The 17,616-nt window shown below is 36.9% G+C and overlaps 1 protein-coding gene across 4 annotated transcripts in view; it reads right to left on the bottom strand.

Annotated features, from left to right (window-relative positions):
• Nucleotides 1-17,616, bottom strand: part of DIAPH2 (diaphanous related formin 2) — a 760,781-nt gene that overhangs the window by 52,793 nt on the left and 690,372 nt on the right. The window contains exon 28 of one of the 4 annotated variants that reach the window (XM_056124109.1): nucleotides 941-1,527. The exons of the other annotated variants lie outside the window; for them this stretch is intronic. Coding sequence (XP_055980084.1) covers nucleotides 1,517-1,527 — 11 coding nt within the window. The 3' untranslated portion in view covers nucleotides 941-1,516. Of the gene's footprint in view, nucleotides 1-940; nucleotides 1,528-17,616 lie in introns of those variants that run through there. 4 annotated transcript variants of the gene reach the window in all.

Genomic DNA, 17,616 nt, shown 5'->3' on the forward strand with positions numbered 1-17,616 from the left:
TGAATAAATAGCAGTACTCCTACATATTAAAAATAAATACATAAATAAAAAATTAAAAAAAAGTGAAGATAAACAAAATTGACTTTTCCCTTGTGGTTGAATTGTATCTAAGTAGATTTAGCTGTAAAATACTAAATTAAAAAAGTGTACCTATGCATAGATTCAAGTATCAATTAAGATTATACCCTCATAAGTTGTTGGTCCTATACGTTAATGTGAACTATAATGTCTGTACTTTCTACCTTCTGCTTTCTATACATTATAACCCACTGACCATTTTAATTTCCTGAATGCTAGATATACTTAGAAGGGAGAAAACCAAATCGAAATAACACATTGCTTACTACATAAACTGGCTTTGTGACTCAGTCAAAGGGATTAAATAGAGGAACTGCAATGAGTCACTAATAAGGTTTATGTGGGAAAAAATTTACATTTAAATAAATTGGTTACTTTTATTTGTGGAGGAAGAAGCAACATGCAGTGGTACTCAGAATTATTCTGGCTCTGTGCACAGGGATCACTCCTGCCAGTGAATGTTTGCTTTATTAAGGTTTTAGATGAATGGACACAGCTTCCTATTGCTAAATTTCTTATCAAAAGAAAAAAATATGTAACTGTATCATGGATGTTAACCAGATAAGTTATGGTGATTATTTTATAATATATTCAAATTGAATCATTATGTTGTATACTTGAATTTAATAGTGGTATATGTTAAACATATCTCAAAAGGATTTGTGAAGAGCATTTAAAATTAGATTTAAAAAGGAAAAAATTCGAACTGTAAATTTACCAAAATGTTTGCATCATTTGGTAGAGTTGTGGGTTGCTGTTCTAATGCTCTTTGTTTTACTTTGTTATCTAAATTTTATTATTTTTTATGATTTATTAGTATTAAAATATCAATAAATTTTACTCCTTAACTTTATTTTTCGTTTAAAATTTTTATTGAGATTCCATACTTTACAATGTCATTAATAATGGTTTCTCATACACATAGTTCCAACACCACAACCCTCACCAGTGTACCCATCTCTCTCTCCAAAGTACTCCAACACCCCTCCACCTCAAGACTCCCACATCTCAATTTTGTGGATCACTTCTCCCATTACATTGCCTCTGTTGTTCTTTGTCGCTACATTGCTCTGTATCTTTAAGTTCCACATATGAGAGAGATGAGTCTGTATCTACCCTTTTCCCTTTGACTGACTTCACTCAGCATGATATCCTCTAGTTCCATCCACGTTGCTGCAATCTGTATGATTTTTTTCTTTCTTAGAGCTGCATAGTATTCCACATAGTTTTCCAATATACATATTCCAATATACCAGAACTTCTTGATCCATTCATCTGTAGTTGGGCATTTTGGTTGTTTCCACATTTTGGCTATTGTACTAAGTGCAGCGATGAACATAGGGGTGCAAATATTCTTTTGAATTAGTGTTTTTATGTTTTGAGGACAGATGCCAAGAACTGGTATCGCTGAGTCGTATGGTAGTTCTATTCATATTTTCTACTCTTTATCTTTAAAAAGATAGAAAGCAAAAGAAAAAAACAGGATTGTAACTTCAGAATACAAAAAAAATACTGAATACCACATCACTGAGATATTACTAGAGACATGATCATCTTTAATAGTGTAAATACTCTAACTACAAATCTATAAAGTTTAAAATGCTTGACATTTCAGTGTTACAACTAGCTACGAGCAGCCTAGAACCAAAACTATTCTTTAACAGCTTTGTTAGAAACTTTATAAGTGAAGATGACTTCAGTATCTTTGTTCATAATTAGTTGTAGACACAATTTTATTTTCATAATAAATCTTAACTTTTCAAGTATTTTTCATACAACTACATTCAACCTACAACCATATTATCTTTCATATGCTCTCAGGAATTTAAGAGAGCAATAATGAAAGAGACAAAGACAATGAAAAGAGAGCACAAGCAGCAAGATAAGAAAAATAAACTACCTCTGTTTATTTTATTTATTAGGAGAATTTTTTTTTTAATGAGTCACCATGAGGTACAGTTACAGACTTACAGACTTTCGTGCTTACATTTCACTCATACAATGATCGAGTACCCATCCCTCCACCAGTGCCCGTTCTCTACCACCAATGTTCCCAGTATCCACTCCATCCCCCCACCCCTCGCCTCTGTGGCAGGTGCATTTCTTTTTATTTTCTCTCTCCTTTAGGGTGTTGTGGTCTTCAATGCAAGTATTAAGTGGTGATCATGTTCCGTCTAGTCTACTTTCAGCACACATCTCCCATCCCGAGTGGGCCCTCCAAGCATACTTTACTTGGTGGTCGCTTCTCTATCTGAGCTGCCTTTTATCCCAGCATGTGAGGCTGGCTTCCAAGCCATGGAGCAATCTTCCTGGTCCTTATCTCTACTATCCTTGGTTGTTAGTCTACATTTCTGTTACTTTATATTCCACAAATGAGTGCAGTCCTTCTATGCCTGTCCCTCTCTTTCTGACTCATTTCACTGAGCATGATACTCTCCATGTTGATCCACTTATTAGCAAATTTCATGACTCTATCTTTTCTAACAGCTGCATAGTATTCCATTATGTAGACGTACCAAAGTTTCTTTAGCCAGTCATCTGTTCTTGGGCACTCAGGTTTTTTTTTAGATTCTGGCTATTAAACTATATCTGTTTAAGGTATAGTGAAACTTATCCATTCCTCATGGATAAGCTAACTCCTCATCTGACCATGACATATCCTCCCAAATATTAAATGCCAAACTATAATTTTGTTTGTTCCTTTTTTTTGCTTTTTGGGTCACACCCAGCGATGCACAGGCACTATTCCTGGATTTCCAATCAGAAATTAATCCTGACAGTGCTTAGGGGACCTTATGGGATGCCGGGGATCGAACCCGGGTCAGCCATGTGCAAGGCAAATGGCCTACCACTGTACTATTGCTCCTGCCCCTATAATTTTGTTTCTGAAGTAAATAAAATTAAATAAAAATTGAGTCAAAAAAATAAGATATAGTTAATTTCATTTAGCAAGTGTCCCTACCTACTTACCCGGTTACTCGACACTTTTTACAGTAGCAGAGCAATTTTTAAATTGAGATGAAATTGGGTTTTCTAGGACAGGAATTATCATAAGGTTACAAAGAACCACAGTAAAGCAGGCAGCCTTCCTGGGTTTAATCTGCAACATCCTATATGGGTCCACAAACCTGCCAGGAGTGATTCATGGGTGCAGAGCCAGGAATAACTCCTGAACATGGCTGGGTGTGGCATTCAAACAAAGAAATCTTCCCTCAACATTTGGAAAAATTGTGAAAAGATTCATTGTGATACTGTAACAGAAGTTGGAAGGCAAAACTTCCTTTGATTCTCTAATGTAAACTTTCCAGTGAAAACTGCCTTCATGTCACATACATTGGGAAAACTAGAACAGATTACTGAAGAAACCAGCAGGAAGATCTAGTGATTGAAAACAATGGTTTTGTGACTTTATCTATTCCTGCTATATCCAATGTAATAAGAGTATTTCTGCAGTGTTATGCAATAATAGAGCTAGGGAGAGTGTTACAAGGCCAGAGTGATGAACGCTTTTCCAATGTTCATACAAGGGTGTGTAAGCATGACCACAACTACAAGCATGCATGGACAAAGACAATTCAGTTTCATAGATAGCTTTTTAGTATTTTTTTTCTTTATGTGCCCTGGACAAGAAGGTAGACAGCGCACACAATGACAAAAACAAAGATAAAGTTCTGTACTTTGAAAGATTATGTGATTCTATTTCCTCTCAGGAGATTTCAAAAGTAAAACACTTAATAATCAATTATGATAATATTAAATTTCAAGACATTGCTTAACCCTATAAGAACTGTGAAATGCTAGAAAAATCAACAGTAAAATGTCAAAAAGTGTTGAGAAGATATTGGAAGATTGTTTTTTCCTGGCAATTTTGGCACATATACCTTCTTAGAAACATGATAATGTCCTAAATAATTTCAACTTAATAAAAAGTTGATTTGAAATAAAAAGTTGATATTTTATTTGATGTGCACAAAATTAAATTTCTATGGTTCTGATATGCAGTTGTCACTTTTATGTCTAATTTAGTTTGTTAGTTTATACTCTGGGCTGGAGCCATAGCACAGTGGGTAGAGCGTTTGCCTTGCATGCGGCTGACCCAGGTTTGATTCTACTGTCCCTCTCAGAGAGCCCGGCAAGCTACCAAGAGTATCCCACCCACATGGCTGAGCCTGCCAAGCTCCGCAAGGCGTATTCGATATGCCAAAAACAGTAACAATAAATCTCACAATGGAGACATTATTGGTGCCTGCTCAGCAAATCAGTGAACAATGGGAGGACAGTGCTACAGCGCTACAATGTGGAGGTCATGCTCAATTTAGTCAGCTTAATCAATGGCTGAACAAACAGTAGTACTCCTACATTATTTTAAAAAGAGAAAAAGGAAATTAAGCTGGAAGGGAAGGAAAGCAGTAAGATTTAAGATTATATTTAACGGATATAAAACATATTTTCACAAGAAATGAAATCTAGCAGAATATTAAAGCAAAAAATACATGTTTCAGGCAGGCAGGGAGAGAGGGTGTCCTGGAAATGTAAAATGGGAAAAGACACTGTCTCCAAGCCAAACCCTCCCAAAACAAGATGACCTCTAAAATACAGGACACATCTGAGGAACTTGGACCACCACTTGGATAAAGGATTCTGCCCCAGAGCTGGGCTGGACTCCCCTTGGGGAAAGGATCCAACTGAGGACAATGGCTTTGGTAATAATATAAGAAAGTATCATTAGTTACAAATTCTAGTTGTTAATACCTTAGCAATATCCAAGCAATAGATTTTGGGAGGCAGTTTGGGAAAACCTTATGTAAACTAACTTGTCATGGGCTAAGTCTCACATTTCCCCCATGTTGGTGGGTGCCAACATCTGCCCGAGATGTGTACTTGGCAATGTACACAGTGGAGAAATCTGCATTCATTCTTGAACACATAACTCTCTTTCTCTCCCTCCTATATCTTAAATACGCTTTTCTTGATTTTCTATTTGTCTCCTCCCTGAAATTCTTTTCTATTCGGTCAACAATGGTAAACCCAAGCAGAGCTTTTGCCTCATTTCACCTTTTCCTGCAGAGTAAATTTTTCTCTTCAGCCTGAAACCTTGGCTCCCCCAAATGTTGGGTATTGTAACTAATTCCCATGTCATTAAGACCAAGTAGACCTGGGCACACTCTGATAACTGCTTGGTGGAATTGGGAGGCCAACATGCAACTAAGCTGGGAAGGGTGTTCATAGCGGATTTAAAAAATCTATTGAAAAATAATGGTACAACTTACTTCATTCCCCAAATATTTCTTGCTGTCCTACTCTGTTTCCAAGAATATTGTACCTGCCTACATTTGGTATAGCAAAGCCTATAGGATAGTCTCTGTGTTTGGAGTACTTATACTTTAGTTAACAAGACAAATACAAGCACTTAATTACAGATTATCAACACAGTATTCAATGCAATACACAGTACTGTATTCAACATATCACTTCTGCAATTTTCCAATCACTTACCTCATCTACTCTATACTCCAGTCCAATTTAAATATTCTATTTTCCCCCTCTAAGTAAACTTTATTTTCCTACCTATGTAGCATTTCTCATCATTTTCACTCAATATACTTTTGAAGTCCATTTTTAATAATACAAATAGATATATTTATAGTAATATATATAATATTTACTGTATCTGCAATATATAAACACATTCTTTAAATGCCTCTTTGTACTTTATTTCTTCATGAAAATTTACCTCTGAAATACATAGCTACCACCTGCTATGCCTAGATTAAAAGTTACTCTTTGTACTTTCATTATTTGGGGGGGGGGAGAGAAAGAGGGACATACAGTGGTGCTCAGTGCTCAGAGACTTCTCCAGGCTCTGTGCTCAGGATCTCGCCAGGCTATGCTCTGGAGACCAAAGGTGGTGCCAGTAATCAAACATCAGTGGAAGTGCCCATCTACTGCACTATGGCTCCAGCCCAAGTGCTACTCCACCTGCCCTTCCGCCACTACTCTTAGTTAGCGTTTTCTGTAACAGTTGGCTCTATATCCTATCTCAAATATTCATGAGACTTTAATTCTTGAAAGTTGAAATGATGTTTTATTCTCTACTACTACCTAAAACCCAGTAAAAGACAACAGATCTCCTTAGTTAAATTAATAATGAATACTAGGAAATGTTGCAGCTAACTGACAATGTCAATTAACATTTAGGTAACAACATTGAAATTTAAGTAACACTGTTGAGAAGAGACAGCTTTCCCCCCTGAAAATTGATAACAATATAGATCCTATAAAATATATAATTTACCTAAAATTTAACAGTTAAAGTAATATTTTCTATGTGTTCATTAATTTGAATGTGTTTTTCATATAGCAAAAGCATATTATTTAGTCAAGATTATTGTATTAAATTCCCCATGTAATTTCTAAAGGCTGTCAGCTACTCATTAAATTTTGATTTCCTGTCAAGAGGAATTAATAATATTGTCGTTTAGTAAATTTAGAAGCAATAAGGGACTGAACAGAAATATTTTAATACCTCTCAGTGATAAATTGGATATGCAATTTTTAAATTAGTTCAAATTGGAAAAAAGAATTAGTTGAATCCAGAAGCTATTTTTTCCATTTAAAATATTTCTATATTCTACTTTTCTTAATTGAATTAAAATGGAAAGATAAAATAGTTCTGTCTTGGCAGTAAGGAGAAATTTATTTTCATTTATTTAGCGAAGTTTCTCAAATTTGAATGAGATTTTAATATAGACTAAAGCTAAGTCTATAAAGTGATCTTTTGAAACTTAAAGGAAATTTGAGCAGAAGCATAGAAATGGATTTATACGGTGTTTAGAACTTTTACACCAAAAAAGGAAGCTCTCTTTCATCCCTCATCAAACATGAATTATACTGTCAAATATGGGTAGTTATAATTATTAAAATTACAACTCAGTTCTAAATCACACTACCCCAATAATGTCAGAGATGTTAATTTACATCAAACAAATAAAATATACTTTTTAATTTTTAGATTCAGCCACAGATGTGCATATTATGACTTTGTATTTAAAATGTACTAAAATTACAACAGGTGAAGAACATTGATAAAAAGGTTTTAAGACTGTAACTTTCCCCCTTTCAATCATCCACTTCTAACAAAAGTTGCATCATGTACATTTCAGAATATGCTGTCCAAGGCTGCAGATAGATGTCCACCACTAAACAATACAAAATTACAATCACATTTTTAGAAAGACAATAAGATTGAAAATAAAGTTCTGTTTGTGCAATATGACCGCTTGCTCTCATGCCTCATCTGTTGCCAGTAACTTCCATTTTATTTTTTAAATACAAGGTTTGCTAGATGTTATCTGTTTTTTCATGCAAGGAGAAGTAGTGACATACATAATACTAAATGATTTATGTTCACAACTTGACTATATAACAAACATTTAATATAGATGTGGGGCATATTCATGACAGTCATTACACATCACATGAAATAAGTTAGAATTCTGAACCAAAGAAAAAGAGAGACTCTTACATATGTAATAGAAAAGCAAAGAAGTAAATATAAAGAAACCACATAAAACTAACAACAGATTTCTCAAATGAAACTCTATAGGCCACAAGGGAACGGTACCCCATATTCAAAATTGTTAGTGGAAAGAACATCTAACTAAGAGTTCCACATCTTTTGAGGTTATCATACAGATTTGAAAGAGGGATGAAAACATTTTCAGAGGGGAAAATAAACTAAAGACATTTGTTGCATACAAATCAGTGCTGCAATAAATAATAAATGTTCACTTATGAAAAGCAAGGAGACTCTACTCAAAAGCAGACAGATATATTAAAAACATAAAATGGGCAAAGAAAGGAGAGTAATAAAAGAGACTTCCAGAAAGAACTTGAGATGTACTTATTTTAAATTTAAAAGGGGAAATAAATATAGAACCTCGATGTAAAACACCATGGTAACCTCAATGCAAAAATACATACAAAAAACTAATAATAAGGTCAAATAAAAGATCAGTACACAAATAGTTGACAACAAAGTGCAGAGAAAAATAAGGAAAACCCAAAGAAATCAACTGCCTGCAAACACTCAAAATACTCATTGAAAAATGGCAATAATTTCTACATTTTATCTAAATGTTAATGGATTCAACTTCCAGAACAAAAGACATAGTCCCTGAGAAGAAAAGTGGCTAGATGGAAAAAAAAAAAGAAAGAAAAGTGGCTAGATGGATCAGGAAACAAAATCTAACTTTATGATGCTTACAAGAGAAACACTAGAATTCTCATGATAAAAATAGGCTCCGAATAAAGGGCTAGAAACAATTCAAGGTGGTCATATTTGTAGCACATGAAATAGAATTTAAACCATGTAATGTAGTAAGAGAATGGTATGCCATTTTATATTGATTACAGGGCAATGATGCATTAAAAAATACCTCCTTTTTTTGTTTTGTTTTATGGGCCACACCTGGCATGCTAAGGAGTTACTCCTGGGCTCTGCACTCAGGAATCACTCCTGGCAGTGGTCTGGGGACCATATGGGATGCTGGGGATCAAACCAGTTCAGCCATGTTCAAGGCAAGTGCCCTACCTCTTATATTATCTCTTCAGCCCTGACTTAACTCTTATCAGCATACATACACAAAATTAAATGGAAACAAAGTTCATAAATCAAGTACAAGTAGACCTGAGAAGGGACATTGACAGAAATACAACAGGACTACGATACTGTTAAAACTGTACGCTCATCATTGGACAGACAAATACAAAATCAATAAGGAAACAATAACTCCAAATGAATACTTTAAAGAACTGGCACCCCTAGATATTTATTGGGCTGTGAACTCTGTAAAGACCTCACAACAGAGTATCAAAAACAATAAACCAATGCAGAAAGTAGCTAGCTACTAAATCAATTCATAAAATCTGTTATATTTCTATCTGCTAACAATAAAACAGAAGAGAAAGAATTAAAAAAAATTAGGGGCTGGAGTGAAAGCACAGCGGGTAGGGCATTTGTTTTGCACGTGGCTGGCCCGGGTTTGATTCCCAGCATCCCATATGGTCCCCTGAGCACTGCCAGGGGTAATTCCTGAGTGCAGAGCCAGGAGTAACCCCTGTGCATCACCAGGTGTGACCCAAAAAAGCAAAAAAAAATATAGTTAGTTACAAATGTGTCCCAAGGCATCGGGTACCTAAAGGTTGACATGTTCAAGGATACAAAAGACTATGTCACTAATAAAAGAAATAGAAGTCACAACAAATAGAAATAGATGTCTTGTTCATGACATGGAAGAATTACCACCATTAAAATAACCATTATACACAAAGTGTTATACAGATTCAGTGTGATTTGATTTCAATGATTTCATCATCCTGTTAATCGTCGATTGCCTCGAGCAGGCCCCAGTAACGTCTCTTTCATCCTAGCCCTGAGATTATATTCAGGGCTCTTTAGGAGAATGAGACCCATCATTGTTACTGGTATTTGGCATATTTGGTAGGCCACGGGGAGTTTGCCAGACTCTGCCCTGTGGGCAGGCTACATTCGACAGCCTGCAAGTTTGTCCAAAGTAGGAATGAGATAATAAGATGTCATAAAAAAATGTTCTGTTAAGATGTTGAGCGGCCGCGCGGTTCCGGGATCTGGATTTTATAGTCTCTGAGTCTTGGCCGCTGATGGGATTACACGGCGCCAGGGGGCCAGGTGGTGGGTGTGACCCCCGCCTACTGGAATTTGGAGGATCTGGGTGGAAGATGCTCGACTCCAATTCGAGTAGGCTTGGAGGTCTCGGCCCCGGAACCCGCGTGGCTTTGTCCCTCTGCCAGTACCTTCAGGTGTGCGGAGAGTGGTCTCAGCATGGTGGTGGCTGGTCCTGGAGGTCTCCGGCTGCCGTAGCCCTGGCCGGGGCGGGGAGGAAAGCTCAACCCGCTCCCCTCCAAGGGACTCCGGGAAGGAACCCGAGGCGCGGGGGCAGAGACTGCACTGCTCTCGTCTGGGATCTGGATTTTATAGTCTCAGATTCAGTGTAAGCCCTATCAAAATCTTAATAGCATTCTTTAAAGACAGAACAGATAGTACTAAAATGTGTGTGGGACCATAAATATCTCCAATTAGACAAAGCCTTTCTGAGGAAAGAAAAAGAGAGGTATTGTATTTCCTGACTGTACACTATCCAAAAGTTAACAGACCCAAAAGATAATTCAAATTAAAGACCACAAATTAGATCTGTATTCATAAAATACATAAAGGAAAGAAAAACAAAGAATTCTCCATGATACTGATTTCAGAGGTGTCTTCAATGATTAAACTCCATTGGCAAAGAAAGCAAGAGCAAAAAGTAAACAAATGGAACTACATCACACTAAAACATTCTACTCTGCACAAGAAACTATGGTTAAAATAAAAAGATCCAAACTGGATGGAAGAAAACATTCACATATCATACATCTGGCAAAAGGTTAGTATTCAAGATAGATAAAGCTTTCACAAAACCCAACAACACAGAAAAACACCCCATAAAACAATGGCTGATGGGGCTGGATAGATTGCACAGGAGGCAGGGTGCTTGCCTTGCATGCTGCCAACTCATACTTGATCCTAAATATACCAGATGGTCTCCTGAGCTCCCTCAGGAGAGATCTCTGAGCATAGACGTAATCCCTGAGCACTGCTGGGTATTCCTGCCCCTCCCCCCAATAGATGAAGAGCTGAATAGAAGACAACAAGACTTATGAAAAACAGATCTTTACCACTTATAAGAGATATGCAAATCAAAATGAAAATGACACCTCACACCAGGGAGAGTGACCTATATCAAACACTATGGACACAACCAGTGCTGGAGGTAATATTGTAGAAGTCTATTCCTATTCACTGTTGGTTGGACTATCATCTGATTCAACATATATTAAAAAAAAGTATTAGGATTTCTCAAAACACACACACAAAAATCCCCAGAACAGAACGACAACATGATCCAGTAATTTTATTTCTATTTCTTGCTTGAAATGGCAAACAAAACAAAACAAAGAAATCCCTAATGTTCAATCTGATCAGAATAAACTGATTTTGCTGACATATTTAAGAACTACAATGGTAAGAAAAATAAAGGTACTGTGTAACAGAAACTTATTACTTGGTCACATCAACTTATTACTGATCAAAAAAAATTTTAAAAAAACAAAAAACTTATTACTGATCAAATATAACAAACTGTATAAATCTGTGTAATGTACATTATATAATAAAACCATTAGGGGGAATAAAACAGTTTTCCTTCTAGAGGGAAACTAACATAATATGCCCCACATCTATCCATGAGTCATTTGTAAGATGGAGACCAAACCACATCTTGGTATGTTGGTCTCAATCTAAGAGAAAAAATATATGGAGGATAAGGTTCTAATTATACAATTTTTTAATACTTTATAATTTTATAATTTTCCATTCTATAATATTATACTCATTTAATCCTAAAATATTTCTTTCAGTTTAACAAATGCACTATTTTTAATCTTTTAAGAATTAATTTTCAACATATAAAATACCAATTAAGGGGACTGGAGAGGTAGTACAATAGGTAAGGCATTTGCCCTGCAATTAATCAGCTTGGCTGGGCTCAACTCCTGGCACTCAATATGATTCCTGAACCCCACCCGGAGTGATCCCTGAGCATAAAGCTAAGAGTAAGCCCTAAGCACTGTCTGTTGTGGCACAGAAACAAACAAGACACACAAAACAAACAAACAAGACACATTTAGTTTACAGAAGCATCTCAAAAATTAAAGAAATACTTTTTAAAAATTTGCTTCTGTTTTAGAACAATTGGAAATACTAGGACTGCATTTTGCTCTCACAATTCATTTTATTGTTTGGTTTTGGGCTGCACCTGGCTACACTCAGGGCTTACTCCAGGCTCTGTGCTCATGGGTGACTCCAGCTATGTTCAGGAGACCATATGAGGTGCTGGAGATGAAGGCTGGGTCAGCCATGTGTAAGGCAGGCACGTTACCCACTGTACTATTGCTCTAGATTCAGCTTTAATAATTTTAATAAATTTAGTATCATTCATTATCAATACACCTGAAAGATATACTACTATTGAATTCACTGCCAACTAGTGTCAATCAGCCTGGGCCCAATAGAAACAATGGACAAAGGATTTTTTCAGGGTTATGGATTATACAGTCAAGAACAACCAAGGACTGAGATTATAAGTGAATAACAGTACTCTTGAGTATACTGTTAAATGCATGACAATAGAGTCATAGTTTGGTAGGGACAGAAGAAGTTCTAAAGCAGTCTTCCTAAAGTGGGGATACTTCTTGTGCTAGAATAATGGGGTGGGGAAGTGTTAGTGTCATTTGGGCGTGATTGCTGTATGCTTAAAGAATTTAGAATTTCAGTGGGGCTCTGGAATTTTTTTTCCTTTTAGGGGGCAATGGACCAAATAATTTTCAGGATATCTGTAGAGGAAAAACTGGGATTGGACAAGTGATTACAGAATGCCTAAGTATAGGTACGGTGAGTATGAAGAGCAAGGAAAGGTGAAGAAATGGCTATGTTCAAACAAAATAATCTCAGAGTACTTAAGGATAAAGAGTTTCAAGTGATTAAATCTAAATTGGTGATTACTGACTGGATGCAGGATCAATGAGTGGTTTCTTCAGTGAAACTTGACTCTAAGGTTTTGAATCTAGATCATTGGGCCTAATTACTGAGAAGAGTAACATAATGTGGGGGGAAGTCACAATCACCACTATGCCATAATGTACACTAAAATGATAAAACAAAAATTGTTATTCCTATGCTATTTGTTTACAAGAGACAAATGAATATAACCGTGGCTTTCATTTGGCATTTTCTTGCTGACTTGACTTGATCACAAGTTTCCATCACCATGGATTCAGTAAGAAGAGATTCTGTTTTAAGACCTTGAGAGCTGTGACATTTTTAGCCTTCCTTTGATGGGTCACTTTAGAATAACCATGCAGAGCCCTCATGTTCACTGTCACAATCATCTATATAAATTAACCTTCATCATTACTGCTTCAAGGACATTTGTTATAATAATTTTGAAAAGCACATTTATTATATTATATAAAATAATTTGCCATATTATGATGTTGGAGGATGGATTTGATGCTTGGTACATTGATTTTATAAATATCCATTGAACATGTGTTATGTGTAAGTTTTATGGAGATTAAAAGGATGGATAACTTCTGTATAAATGGATGTAAAACTAGAAGTTAGGGGATTTCTTGATGCTTTATTCACTACTATTTCCTATAAAGGAACAGATAATAATTAAGTTTTTTCTAGTCACATTCAGTCGCTCTCACTTATTTTTCTGTGTTTTTAAATAACTCCACAAATGAGTCAAAATATAAAAAAAATATTTTCTAACTCTGTCCCATAGGATGGAAATTATCTACTGATTGTAGTTTGCAAACCTCTGTTCTGAAACATGACCCAGCACTAGCAGGAACACACTGAACATTTGTCTTAAACTATAGTTAAGTCATACAGTGTAAAGGAGAAATAATAAAGACCACAACTATTGATGACCTTGAAATGCTTATTGACTAAGATGAAAAGAACCAATGATGGTAGACAGAATAATGAAAGCATTAAAAGACCCAAAGGAGAAAGTCAGAATGACTAAAGAACTTGACATTTGAACGAATTCTTAGACCAGGCTTTAAATAAAAATAAATTAATGTGAGTCTTAAATGGGCATCAGTTCTGATCATCTGAACTAGACTACTTTGGAAATAATGGATGGATATATGTATAGTGCCTGTTAGACTCTCAATAGTTATAAAGCAAAAGTTATGATTTTGTTACAACTTTATTTAATGTTTTGATTAATTATTTGGTTACCACTTTATTTCCTTTTAGTTTTGCTATTTGAAAAATGAAAAGCTGTTGGCTATCCAAAACTCTGTGCTGAAAATAAAGAAATTTAGGAGAGAGAGTGAAAGGGAGGAGGGCAAGAGAAGGGGAAGGAAGGAAGAGAGGAAAATATCAACCCAATAATATATTTGGAACTTGATAAATAAGAAGCACAGCAACAAACTATAGACCCTGTTATTGAAACTATACATTAAAATTTGTATACAAAGTATCTAAAATTTTAAACATACAAGTCTAGTGTGAAGATGGCCTTAGTATGTTTTTATTTAGGTTCCAACAGTTGTAGGAGATTATTTTATAGCTTACAACTTTCTGAAAATATGTTTAAATGTCTTAGGATTAAATAACTTAAAAAAGTCTTACATGATTTGCTATATTATGCTTCAGTGATCATTATGATAGAATTGACCTTTATTAATATTACACATGTTCATTTTTTTTAATATGACAACCAAATGGAGTCAGTGTGTCAGTCAGGCTATTGTATTGATTACTACAAACTCCAGGATGCTAATTTACACCAAAGGGGTTGTTTAAGTCTTGTTTTATTTTCAATCTGGGGCTAATCTGAACAATATTGGATGATTGGAGTCCTAATGAAATGGTCACTGTATTCATTTTTTTTGCCAGTATTGAATCTGACTCATATTTTTCTATATACATTACAGGATGTTGGATGTCCTTTCCCTAGCCATATCTTTGTGATGAAAGTCAACATTGTCAGCAGCATGGTTTAATGTAACCAGTCTCATACTCAATGATGAGCTTAAAACACACATGAAATATTTAAAAAACAGCAGCATTATGGTTGTAAGCACTGGTGAAAAGAATGGTGTTGGAACAACTTATATCTGCAAATTCAATCACAAATAACTTTGTAATTCACTGTGATTCCATTAAAAAAAGCTAAAAGTATATTTTTAAAAAGGGTGAACTAAAGTGAACTCAAAGATAGGATATTCAATCCCACTTCTGACCATTATGTTTTGCTTACCACCTTAAAAGTAAACATTGAAACTACGAAATCTTGAACAATATATTTCAGAGAAATGCAGGGGAATTGTATACTTGGAAATATACAAACTTAATGAAAGAAATGGGACTAAACCCACTTGTGCCAAGACAGATACAAGTACTGAAATCCCAGTGATTTCCCCTCATTTTAATGCTAAAAGTAACACCAAAATATAAAGACTTAACTTTCTAATAAAACATACGATCCATAATAGGGCAGAATTCCACACTGGATCACTGGATACATACCAAAAGAAGGCATCATCTATGAACTTGAGGGGAGGAATTTTATTGCTTACTGTCCTTAAAAGTGAGACCGTTGGTGATATTCGTAGGTTTTTGAGAAGCGTCACTCTTGTTTCCCAAAGAAGTTGAGCCAATCAACGTTCCCAGGATTAATGAATGAGGATTCATTATTCCCACATCCACACAAATATTGGTTGTTTTGGGTCTCTGTGATCTGTGTGTCTCACCGATGTGAGGTGGTATCTCATTGCTTTTTCTATTTGTGTGTCTTATTTAGGGAAGGAGCTTTTTATATCTTCTACCCATTTTTGATTGGATAGTTGTTTTTTGTTACTCTTATAAACATACATTATATATAAATATATATAATTTACATACATATAAACTTTTTATCCAATGTGGGGTAGGGTGTCTTTTTAGTCTGTCACTGTCACTGTCCTCCCATTGTTCATTGATTTGCTCAAGCGGGCCCCAGGAACGTCTCCATTGTGACACTTGTTACTGTCACTGTCACTGTCCTCTCGTTGTTCATGGATTTGCTCGAGCGGGCTCAGTAATGTCTCCATTGGACACTTTGTTGTTACTGTGTTTGGCATGTTGAGTACGTCACAAGTAGCTTGCCAGGCTCTGCTGCGCGGGCGAGATACTCTAGGTAGCTTGCCGGGCTCTCTGAGAGGGGCGGAGCAGTCAAAATCGGGTTGGCCATGTTGGCTGCGTGCAAGGCAAATGCACAAAAGCTGTGCTATCGCTCCAACCCCGTTTTAGTCTGATCATCTTTTTTTGTTTGTTTGTTTTGCAAAGCCCCTTAATTTGATGCAGTCTATTTGATTATCATTGTTTTCATTTGCTTGGCCAATGGCATTGAATCATCAAAAATGTTTCTAAATTCGTCGATTTGCTCGAGCAGGCCCAGTAACGTCTCCATTGGAGACTTTGTTGTTACTGTGTCTGGCATATCGAATACTCTCGGTAGCTTGCCGGGCTCTCCGAGAGGGGCTGAGGAATCGAACTCGGGTCGGCCATGTTGGCCGCTTGTAAGGCGAACGCCCTACCCGCTGTGCTATCGCTCTAATTTCAATGTCACAAATGTTTCTGCCTATGTTTTCCTAAATATAATTTATGGACTCAGGTCTAATATTGAGGTCTTTAATCAATTCTGAATCAATTTTTTGCATGATGTGCGATTGGGGTCGGAAGTTATTTTCACATGTAACTTGATCAGTTTTTCTAGTACCATTTCTTGAGGCTTTCCTTGCTCTATTTCAACTCTGGTTCTTTGTTGAAGATTAGCCATTTATATACCTGAGGTTCTGACTTTGGGCTCTCAATCATATTCCATTGCTCTGAGAGACTGAGACAGTACCACTCTATCTTAATTATAATAGCTTTAAAGTATGTTTTAGGGGGTATGGTGCTTCTAGCAGGTCAATCTGTACCTGTGAGGCGAGTGTATCAGCAGCCTGATGGTGCCTTCAGACTTCCAGATACCCCAAAATTGCTGCTGTGCCTTTGGCCAGACTCCAAAAACTTGGGGCAAAGTTTACCAAGAAAGTAAACGGCCAAAAGTTAGGTATGTGGGAAACACACCCACAAACCACCTCTGGCTCAGCTATATAATTGGAGGCAAGGCAAGGCAAACGCACAAAAGCTGTGCTATCGCTCCAACCCCTCTGTTTCCTGATTGAACTGCTTAATGGCCATGATCCCAGAGACTCAGAAACAAATCTTGAAACCCAGAGGCTTTAGGCAGAAATGCATCTGGTCCCTGCAGTAGGTTACCAGTGCTGGGCCAACCCAGGTGGGAATAGGTTTCGTGCCTTGGCCTGTTCCCCCTGGCAGCCCAGTGGCCGCCATCCTTCAGAGGACACTGGATAGTCAGGTTTGGCCCCCAGTGACGAGACACGCAGGACCTCACGGGATGGAGGTTGAGCTGGTCCTGTCCTCCCCACCCCAATGAGATCCCGAGTTGCTGCCCATGAATGGCCTCTCTGGCTCCTGATCAAGCTGCTTAACGGCCATGGTCCCAGAGACTCAGAAACAAATCTCAAAACCCAGTGGCTTTTGGCAGAAATGCGTCTGGACCCCACAGTAGGTTACTGTCGCCAGGCCACCCCAGGGAGGAAAGGGTGTTTTCCCTCTGCCTGCTCCCTCTTGGCACCTCAGTGGCCATCATCCTCCAGAGGCCATTGGACAGTCAGGTTTGAGTCTGCAGTGACGAAACTTGTTGGGCCTCACGGGATGGTGGGGGGAGCCGGTCCTGTCCTCCCCACCCCAACGAGACCCCAAGTCATCGCCCATGAATGGCCTCTCTGGCTCCTGATCAAGCTGCTTAATGGCCATGATCCCAGAGACTC

Source organism: Sorex fumeus, unplaced genomic scaffold, assembly GCF_029834395.1.
Source record: "Sorex fumeus unplaced genomic scaffold, SorFum_2.1 ptg000050l, whole genome shotgun sequence".
Lineage (NCBI taxonomy): Eukaryota > Metazoa > Chordata > Mammalia > Eulipotyphla > Soricidae > Sorex > Sorex fumeus.